Raw genomic sequence first — 11,110 nt, 5'->3', positions numbered from 1 at the left:
CTCACTCTGTAGACCAGGCTGGCCTCGAACTCAGAAATTCACCTGCCTCTGCTTCCCAAGTGCTAGGACTAAAGGTGTGCACCACCACCGCCCGGCTTATTTTAAACTTCTTATGGTGACAGTACAATTGAATATACTATCAAACTGTCTCCAAAAAGAACACACAAATTTGTATGTGTGTGATAGTAAAAAAAGAATTTAGTGTTTCATTTGACAGACAAAATGTCTTAATAGTTAATCCTTAATTCCCACATTACAATACTATGTAAAAATGCCAATAAAAAATAAAAAAAAACCTGTTCTTCCTTTTATCCTTCTGTATCTCACCTTCTTTTCAAGAAGAATTAGCTTAAACAGGATTAAGACCTACAGAAAGAGAAAGAAATACTATTTTAAAACAAGAACTTAGATCTATTAATCATTTGCTATTTTTTCAAATATAATCATATATATAATATTAAATAATTATACTCTGAACTTGAACTGAGAAATTAAGCATTAGCTATGTCCTCTAAAAATGTGAATCATTTAACCTTTAATTGAAATAATCTTTTTTTTGAAGGAATTTTTTTTTTTGTCATTTCTGCTTGAAAATTTTCAAGTTTCTGAAGAGGCAGAGATTTGAGGCTGGGGAATGGCTTAGTTGGTAATGCACTTGCCTACCGTGCATGAGAGCCTGGTGTTCAGATTCCCAGAAACATGTAAGTTAGGCATGGTGGCACACACTTGTAATCTCAGCACTGGGAGGTAGAGGCAAGAAAGTCACAAATTCAGGGCAATCCATAGCTACACAGTGAGTTCAAGGCTAATCTGGGATACATGCATTTACATGGATAGACAATAAAAGTTTGGTAAATAAGTGACTGTGTGTGTCCTTGGCAGCTTATGCTTTAACAATAAGGACCATTATCTCAGACACCAAAACCACAACAAAAGAAAAAGTAATTCATGTAGAAAAATATTCCACTTTCAGGGAAACACCTTTGTTTCTACCCATACTAAGTGAAATTGCAGAATGCAGAATAAAGAAATCAAAAGCCAACTCTATTAATAGAGCAAGAGGTACTCCCAGACTTTTACCACACAAATACTCCTGTCACCTCCAGCCTTGTATAGTTAAGAAGCTGTCTTAGAAGAGCAAAACCACAATTATGCCGTCAGCTGATTGTGATGCTGCCCACTGAGTTCGCAGGAAAAGGAACACAAGCACAGCCTCTCCCCTTTCAGTAGTACATCGCAAGTTGAAGGATATCTATCACACCTTGTGTCGAAAATGAAGGACAAGATCTCGAGGAGACAGACCTACAAGGTAAACAGGAGAGCCAAATATGAAAGAGAATATCTAAAGAAGCAAATGAGAATATGGAAATATTCAAACACTTATGTAATATTTGGTGAAATATATATATATTCGAAAGAGTACTGTCTAACAGAATCTTCCCCAAGCATGAAGATGTTTAAAATACTCCCTGTCAGACACATGAGCCATGTGGTCTCTGAGCACTTAAAATGTGGCTTTTAAATTTTATGAACTGTAATATGATACAGTTATGTCTATACTATTAGTGGGTACACTGGGTCTAACACTTCTATTCTACACACATAAACCAAATAAATTTAAAAATCATAAAGCTTACACCATAATGGCAACTGGTCTTTTAAATGTGAACTCTGGTTACTGCATTACATATTCTACTGTTTCTGAATCACAATGTTTTCTAATCACATATCTTTAACAGCACAGTAAAAGAGAAAATGTATAAATAGTCTCAGAAGAGGAGTATCTAGGTGACTTTTTCTAAAACTGCACTAGTAAAACACAACTTGGCTACTTCACATTGAAATGGAAACTGAGGAAACACAAATCACCATATCATTACAGCTTTTTTTAATCACAAAAGAATATGCATTGACTACCTCAGCTGACAATGGATTTTTTTTTGTACTGTCAATAGTGTACATTAACAACACCCCTCCAAGTGGAAGAATCTCAGACAAGAGCTGAGCAGCACCTGTGCCCATTCTATTGGAATTGAGCTGATTAGCATTAATGGAAAGAAGTCTAGTACTATTCTAAAAAGCTGAAACTTGCCTCTGCAATACATGTCAATATCACCACCAGTATAAAACAATGATCCACCTCAGTATGAATGCTGGGTATTTAAGGAAGAAGCAAACTTAAGAACTTAGATCCCATACAGAGATTGTGTGAATATTTATTAGTTGTGTAATATTCAATGGAATGCATATATGCTTAACAGTTCTGATCATCAACAGTTACATGCAATTCAGTTTGACAACAGAAAACTTTGAGGATATAGTTTGACCTGCAAGTTACTTACCAAGATACACCTGTGATCCTTCTAATGAGGTCCCTCCCAAGGAACTGTTCATATGTTCATAGAGCTCCTGTGGAATGCAGATGGAGTTTAGAACTTTACACTGTCACTTTAGCCACTAAGCTCTAGAAATACGATGATCAGAAAAGGACTGTGTAGGCAGTCTTAGAAAGTCAGCTACATATTGCTGCTCTGAGACTATTTATAAATTGCTTTCTCTTTTACTATGATATTAGAGATATGTGATTGGAAAACATTGTGATTCAGAAATAGTACTATTCTGTCATCTACTAAATAAAACAAGCAACCATGGTCTCTGAAACCTGCTAGTTTTCAGCACTCAACTCATTCCTTTTCTTGTAGACATGAACAAGGATAGACATGGAGACAAGAATAGTATCTAGCAAAAAGAACAAAAAGCTACTCAGGATACTCTCTCTCTTTTTTCCTCCTTTTCAGAGCTTTAACAGCAATATAAATTACCTTCCCTCTGTCTCCCCACTAAATTCCTAACTGCCCCAACTCTCACCAATGCCCAGGATAGTATTCTGTATTCTGATACCAGTCTTGAAACAGATGTTATCTTTCTTAATAAAATACCAGGAACTAGAAACTAGACTCAAATTTATAGACACATGCCACAGCAAAACATTATTCCTCCTAAGAGACACTTATAATAATAGTTGTTTACAGTCATTGCCTGGTCAAAGACGATTTTTAATTTAGTACTGGGTAAATCTACTAGCATTTCAATGTTTAATGCAGATATATTTTAAATAAAGATTTAATTATTATAAATTTAAAAAATGATTTATCAGGCTGGCGAGATGGCTCAGCGGTTAAGAGCACTGACTGCTCTTTCAAAGGTTCTGAGTTCAAATCCCAGCAACCACATGGTGGCTCATAACATCATTAATGAGATCTGATACCCTCTTCTGGTATGTCTGAAGACAGCTACAGTGTACTTACATATACTAAATTAATAATTCTTAAAAAAAAGATTTATTTTAAAAAATTTTTTATCAACATGCATGTGTGTGCCTGGAGAAGTCAGAGAAGACAGACATCAGATCAGGGATCTAAGTGGTTGTGAGCTAGCCAATGTGGACACTAGGAACCAAACTTGGGTCCTCTGTAAGAGCTTTTAAGCACTGAACCATCTTAGGCCCAAGCAAATGGATTGGATTTCATTGGATGAAATGGATTTTCATGCAATGTTTTTCTTAAACTATCAAGACTATCCTTCACAGTACTGTCACAAGAGCTATTGACTCATTAAGCTACCATTCACCAAATACATCAGTATGGAAATTGGTTACCTTTAGAATGGAAATTTGGGAAAAATCTTTCTCTTCAAAATATGCATGTGTAATGAGTTGAAGTTTTGCTTGAAGTAAGCCATAAAGAGGCTAAAGAAAAAGATGAACCATCATTAGGTTGATCATAGTAAACAACAGCAGCACACAAATCCCTACAGCTTTTAAATTTGAAGATATTAGGGCGGAAAGTTACTAACTACCAACTGTAGGGCCCTTATTCAGAACCAGAAGCTGTGGTATCACTTAGTTCCACTCTCTGGCAGCAGGTGAAAGCTATCTCGACAAGGTTACTCCATCTTTCAGCCTGCTTAACTGTCCTTAACTTCTCTATACCTCCTCACCAAGCTGATCCTGCATACCAAAAGGTACAGCTTCTATGACTGTGTTAAGGATTAGGTAAACCACTTAGCAGAGTCTTTGACACATAGCAAGAATGTCAACAGCTACTGCATTTCACTCTATTGTGGTAACATTTAATCATGCTTAAGCAGTCTGGATCTTACACCAAGTTGAACACTCATGATCTGACTTAAGCTCACATCCTTTCCCATTATCTGTGGATGGTTGGGAGTACCTTGACTAGGTCTTCTACCATATTTTTTTGTATATTTGAACAAAGTTACTCCTCAATGCTTATTTTTCCTACCTAAGATAGATCATATACGCCCTTTTATTTACATTTGTGACATTTTCTCATTTATTTCTCCCTTTAGAATATAAGTAATTAATACTGAATTAGTATCCATCCCTGTGAATATATGACTGTTATCATTAAGTACAATATAATTTCATTTTCATATCCACTACAATGCACTATGAACAAGTGAACCTTTCTAAGTAAGTTGTTTTCACTCTTTAGTTTGTTTTAGATATGACAAAATTTGTATTTTTACCCTATTTTTATACTTTGTAGTCTCATATGAGAATTAGATATTGTTACTCTAAAATATGAGTATTTGTAAAATGAGACTAGCAAAGATATCTCAACATTGTTAGGAAAATAAAATGACAATGTTATATAAAAAGTCTGGTAAGAATTAATACCAGTCACACAGAAAATTCAGTTTCTGTTATCAAAATTGCCTTTAGAAGGGTGACTACTCAGGGTAGCCTCATGGCATGGATCTACTTACATATGTGTTATTATTCCTATGTTTTGGATAGCTGGCCTCATATACATATTAACTGGGGAGCATTTTTCAGGTTATCCTTCTAAAAATCTGTATTATTGTAAATTATGATTAGAGTTTTTATGATATGGCATAGCATGGTGATGCATACCTTTAATCCTGGTATTCATGAGACAGAGGTAGAGGCAGGTGGATAGATGTGAGCTCAAAGTCAGCTAGGGGTACAATAGTGAGACTCTGTTTGCCCATTCAGACAAAAAAGTATAAATTGCTGTAAATTATTATTGTTGGAGTTTCTCTCCATCTACTTCTCTATCCCTTTTTCCTCTTCTTTCTCCTCTTACTCTTTTTGGTTAGCAATAAAATCCCAACTAAATCATATCTTTCAAACTTCAATTGACATTATACAAAGCCTTTTGCTTGTTTAGAAACAGGGTCTTACTATGTAACTCCTGGTTGCCTAAACTCACTACGGAGACCAACGAGGTCTTAAACTCACAGAGATCTGCTTGTTTCTACTTCAAGTACTGAGATTATAAGTCTGTGCTATCACTTTGTATAGCTATACAAAGACTATTTAAACTGTAGATAAGGAAATTAGGTAAGTACCCAAGAAATAATCAGACAAAACATACATATATCTTGTAATTGGACCAATAAAGAATTTTTAATTTTGGTTTGGAGCAACTACATAATGGCTAGGATAGTAATCATAAAATATAGGTAATTAATATGATATAGAGTTAGACTATTCCTTACAATTTTTTGGGGGGCACTAAATTTTACTGTAGAATTAGGCATTTGATGCAAAGGTGTCAATATTTCCTTCATTATCAATAGACATCAAACATTGTAAATTATTCAACCAAGGGCTATGAAAACCAACAATATCACTGTATACAGTATTTCCTTTCTCTCTGACCCTGTCCCCAAGTCTTCCATTGTGGTGCTGGGGATCAAAACTAGGACTTGCATATATGATCAATTAATACCCTAGTTATATGTTTCTTTTAAAAAATAAAAATAAGCTGAATGTGATCATATACAAATATAATTCTAGAAGTGGAAGCAGAAGGATCGCGAGTTCAAGGTCTTAGCTATACAAAGAGTTCCAGGCCAATATGGGCCATACAGAACCCTGTCTTAAAAACAAAATGATGTTAAAATAGGGGCCATGGCATTGGCTCTGCTGATAGAGCCCTGATGAGTTTGATCCCTGGGACATAAAGTCAGAGGGAGAGAAGTAACACCATAATGTTGTCCTATGACCTCCACATGTGCACTCTGGCATGTACTCCTTCCCCTTCTCTAGCAGTACAAATTAAAAAAAATAATGTACATGTTTAAATGTGTAATTGTTTGGGTGTTTCGTTTTGTTTTGTTTTTCGAGACAGGGTTTCTCTATATAGCCCTGTCCTGGAACTCACTCTGTAGACCAAGCTGGCCTCAAACTCAGAAATCTGCCAGCCTCTGCCTCTCAAGTGCTGGGATTAAACGCATGCGCCACCACTGCCTGGCTAAATGTGTAATTGTTAATGTCAACTTGAAGACTATGCACCAAGAAGAAGCACAACTCTGAAATTTTGTTTTAGTACAGTTTTACTATGTCACTGGCTTTTCTCAAACATTCTAAAATTCAAAGTACATGCTAAGGCTAAATTTCTTCACTGCGATAGTCATGAACTTCTGCATTATCAATAAAATCGAGCAGTTATCTTTTTTAAGTTGTTAAAAGAATAGTTAGTTATCTAAAGTCTTAGGAACAAACAAAAATAGACAAATGAAATAAAACAGCTGTTTCATTTGGGTCAAATGTCAACTTGCTAATCTTACAGTCTCCAGCAGAGTAGAAATGAGAGCATACTGCTGAACGCAGAGGCTCCAAGAGCATATTAGTAGGCAATTTGACTAATTTTAGCAATTCTCATACATCTCTTACTCAAAAAAAGTTCTGCTTTGAATGTTAATAGGTAAGTAAGTTACTAGATCTCTTACCAGCTTGCTTAAAACACAGACACTTTTCTGAACAGTCTCTCTGGTGATGTCGGCTTGCCTCACTTTTAATGCCTATTATAAGCAAACAGATATGTATTAGAAATACTTTATAGCAGCATTTACAAAACAATCTTCAATAAGAACATAACAAAAATTGTGCATTTGGTTAAAGAATGTCACAGTGAATCTCAGATATGCTAGTTGAGTGAGTACCTGCCAGCCTTGTACTGAATTTCAGAAGCTAGGTCCTGGGTAGAATAGTGAAGGGGCAATCCTTACTCTCCCAGAATTTACTGGCTGATGGAAACTGCTTTATGTACAAGTCACATACCAGACCAACCATTTAGTAAGAACCAACCAACAAAAACTGATTAAAAAACAAGATTTGCTGTCTCCTAAAAAAACACATCTGTCAGACATCCAAAAACTGAGTCACAAGAATGGAAATCAACTTACCAAACAAATGGGAGCCTTCAAGAAAAACAAAAAAACAAAAAACTAATGTTGCTAGAGTCATAGCTGCTAAAGTAAACTTCAAAACTAGTCAGGAGAGATAAGGAAGGCCATCATAGGACTGGAGATGGCTCATCAGTTAAGAGCACCGACTGTTCTTCTGAAGGTCTTGAGTTCAAATCCCAGCAACCACATGGTGGCTCACAACCACCAGCAACAAGATCTGACTCCCTCTTCTGGAGTGTCTGAAGACAGCTACCAGTGTACTTACTTGTAATAAATAAATAAATCTTAAAAAAAAAAAGGAAGGCAATCATAAATGTGTTTTTAGGAACTGATGCTCAAATTGACTACGGATGTATTTCCTCTTTTCATTAGTAATGCTACTGAAATGCTATAACATTTTGGTTTTATACATTTCTATACATTTAACTACTATTGAATTTAATTTTTAATGTAATGCTGATGCCTTCCATCTTTCCCTAGTTCTCATTATATAAATTTTAATATGCTAAGAAAAATAATGCATGACAAAAAATTCGGAACAAATACTGGTACCTATGTGAAGAAAGAAAAACCCCTAATCACTGCTAGTACGGGCTCAAATTGTTACAGCCATTATAGAAATCAGTATGGAGATTCCTCAAAAGCCTAAAAAGTATTAGCTGGAACAATGGCTCAGCAGTTAGGAGTCCACATGCTCTGGCAGAGGACCCCAGTTCTGTTTCCAGAACCCATGTCAGGTAAGTCACGACTACCTATCACTCCAACTCTATGGGGCAGAACACCCTCTTCTTGCTATGTACACATGTACTACATGAAAGTTGAAGACTGTGATTCCCCAAATGACCAACACCCAAGAAAGGGTTGGAGGAGTTTCTTCCTGCTGCTATTCATCAACCATCATACCTTGGCTTCAATTTGTCGATAACAAGAGATACCATATACTGTGGCTCCATTTCCATTTCTGGGTGGCAAGTGAAAAAACACAGTATCTAAGAGATATACAGAAATATGTAAGTAGTGATATTAGTTACTCATTGCTGAACAATCAAACTATAATGTAGTCAATAACACGAACATGATGACACATCCAGGAACCATGTGATACTTATTTCTGACATCAGACTTTTTCCCAATCCTTATAGTACATGTCTGCCACAAAACCCAAGAGTGTCAAAGATAACAGATCAAATTGACTATACAATTATAGAAAATATATACAGGGACTGTTCTAGACTAGAGGAAAATCAAATCATAAAAACTGATGGCAACATGTGAATTCTTAAATTTTCTGAGTGGACTCAAGAAATTGTGGGAAAAGCTGGAGAAATTTGAACATAGAGTGGTGTCAGATATTATGAAATTACTGTTAAATTGTTTAGCTATAATAATACAACTGGATGCTGGGGAATGATTACATTCTTAGAGGATGCATATACTTAAATATTTAGAAGTCAAGTGTCTATCATTATTCCAAATGACCTTAGAATAAAAAGTAACAAAACTGACAATATGAACAAAGAAAACTTGCAAAATATTCCCTATAATCATCAATTTTCCACCAGGTTGAAAGCATCCATAATAAAAAAGTTAGGAAGAAACATATTTCTGAGGTTATAAATTCTGTAATAAAACTTATTTAAACTGCATGGTAACATCTGATTTATTTTATAAGGGAAGTATTAAATAATGCATAAGGAAAACAAGTACTCAAATGATATTTAATCTGGTTTAACCAAGGTAGAATAGTCCTTCATCAGGTGTGACAAAGCACTCCCACATGGTGGGAGAAGACTCAGTCAAATTGTCAGCACACTCTTCTCTGAGGACACAAACATTCTCATGTAAGTAAGAAAGTACAGGGCTGCAGCAATGGCTACAGAGCAAAAAAGACAATCTCAACTGTAATGGTAAGCATTAATGTAATGGTGGGCATTAGAGGATGGTCTAGTAAGTCTGAAACTAGAGCTTTCCAGAACATGCACAGCTAATGCAGGCAAGCCTTCATTTCTGCCACTGAGTCTAGTCTCAAGCATGATATAATTGAAGGCACACCCCATCAACAGCTGCCCTACTCTGGCCATACCTAAGAGTTCTGGGCAGGAGGAAGTCAAGGTTACTGACCAAGGAAATAGGCCCAGTACTCTCTGAAGTTTCTCTTGTGCATGTCTCATCTCCAACACATATACATTTTATAAATAATCACAACAGATCCAAAGGCTTTCATTTATCCAAAGTATTCAAGACTGCTATGAGAAGATTTCCAAAACTGCACTTAGTAGTTGGCCCACTATTTAATGACATACCTTCCTGATAGTTATGTGCACCATCTGGTAAGGCAAGGAAAGGCAAGTACTTCCACTCTTCAGGTAAAGTGTGGCTGTCATGTCCATCTCCTGGAATTAGCGGTGGATAAGAGAATTCAACCTAAAATGGAAAAGAATATTAGTCAAACAGTGACCAAAGAAAGGGTCTTACACCACTCTTAAACCCTGAATGATGCTATTGAAGATTATCAACAAACTCAAGCACAGAAGTGAAGAAAGATGGGAAGGTTTAAGACTATTCCCAGCTGATTTAAAGGGTCTAGTTGTAACTCAAAGTTTAAATAGAGTTTAAATAGAGTTGAGCATGTTTAAATAAGAGTTTAGGTGCTAAACATATCCAAGAATTCTGTAAGTGAAATTAAGGCTATGTCAGGAAGAATTGGGTTCACAGTGTCTATGACACAGTTTCTTTGAGAAAATGTGGTCCAGACTTTAAATAGCCAACTTTGGAAATACAATTCATCCATAAATTGTAGACTGCCTACCTTATGTTGGCAGTTTTAGAATTCTTGTTTCCTGCTGGCAAAATTACTACCAGGGGCTGGTGAGATGGCTCAGTGGTTAAGAGCATCAGTTGTTCTTCCAAAGATCCTGAGTTCAAATCCCAGCGACCACATGGCAGCTCACAACCATCTGTAACGAGATCTGACTCCCTCTTCTAGAGTGTCTGAAGACAGCTACAGTGTACTTACATATAATAAATCTTAAAAAAAATTACTACTATTAGAACTTATACTTAAATATTAGATGAGTTTGCTAATCGATTTCAAAACAGTTAACCTCCTTTCTACATGGACACTCATAATTTTAATAGCTACATAGTACTACTACTTATTTGTTTAGTCAATCCTCTTGTTATATTAGAAGGTTTTTAGTAGCTTTATAAACTAGTTGTTACTCAAGTGGGCATAATAAAAATACTACTGGTTTCTTAAACAAAGATGCTAAAATCCTTGAAACTTCCTGAGTCATAAATTATTTGTAATCAGCCCTAATATATGGCTAGCTTATACTTAAGCTATCTGTAGAATAAGGGGTAGTCACCAGAAAGTCCATGCCTTGATTAGAAAGACGGAACTTTCAAGCTTGTCTTTTGACTCTAGGAGAGAGCCTGGAGATTGAAAATAGCCAATGTGTTAATTAATCATGCCCATGTAATGAAACCTTTAAATCCCTTAACAGTGGGGTTCTGAGAGCTCCTGAGTTGCTAAATACATGAAGATGAAGAGAAGGAAAGGATGCTCTCAATTTCTCCTTCACATCCTGCTTTATATAGCACTCTCTTCATCTGGCTATCCTTGAGCTGAGGCCTGGAACCTTGGCACCTGTAACTGGCTTTGTAGTAAGTCTTATGGACCCAAGCCCTTAAATTATGAGGTTTAATGTTAACTCTGGGTAGTTAATAATAGATTTGAAGAGTAGGTAAGAATCTGAGCTCAAACATACACAATAAAGCTTCCAGAGATTAAGAAACACTTATGCCGGGTGGTGGTGGCGCACGCCTTTAATCCCAGCACTTGGGAGGCAGAGGCAGGTGGATTTCT

At 36.1% G+C, this 11,110-nt stretch overlaps 1 protein-coding gene across 2 annotated transcripts in view; it reads right to left on the bottom strand.

Annotated features, from left to right (window-relative positions):
* Avl9 (AVL9 cell migration associated) overlaps positions 1–11,110 on the bottom strand; it is a 48,783-nt gene that overhangs the window by 30,633 nt on the left and 7,040 nt on the right. For both annotated transcript variants that reach the window (XR_004122030.1, XM_031382014.1), the window contains exons 2-8: positions 9,546–9,666; positions 8,146–8,231; positions 6,784–6,855; positions 3,659–3,748; positions 2,343–2,409; positions 1,262–1,302; positions 328–366 (exon numbers count right to left, since the gene is read on the bottom strand). Coding sequence is in view for 1 of the 2 variants with exons in the window: in XM_031382014.1 (XP_031237874.1) it covers positions 328–366; positions 1,262–1,302; positions 2,343–2,409; positions 3,659–3,748; positions 6,784–6,855; positions 8,146–8,231; positions 9,546–9,666 (516 nt within the window). In the remaining variant the exon portion in view is untranslated. The remainder of the gene's footprint in view (positions 1–327; positions 367–1,261; positions 1,303–2,342; positions 2,410–3,658; positions 3,749–6,783; positions 6,856–8,145; positions 8,232–9,545; positions 9,667–11,110) is intronic.

Source organism: Mastomys coucha, unplaced genomic scaffold (assembly GCF_008632895.1).
Source record: "Mastomys coucha isolate ucsf_1 unplaced genomic scaffold, UCSF_Mcou_1 pScaffold20, whole genome shotgun sequence".
Taxonomy (NCBI): domain Eukaryota; kingdom Metazoa; phylum Chordata; class Mammalia; order Rodentia; family Muridae; genus Mastomys; species Mastomys coucha.
Note: the sequence above shows the minus strand (reverse complement) of the source record. Positions and strands in the feature narration are given on the sequence as shown.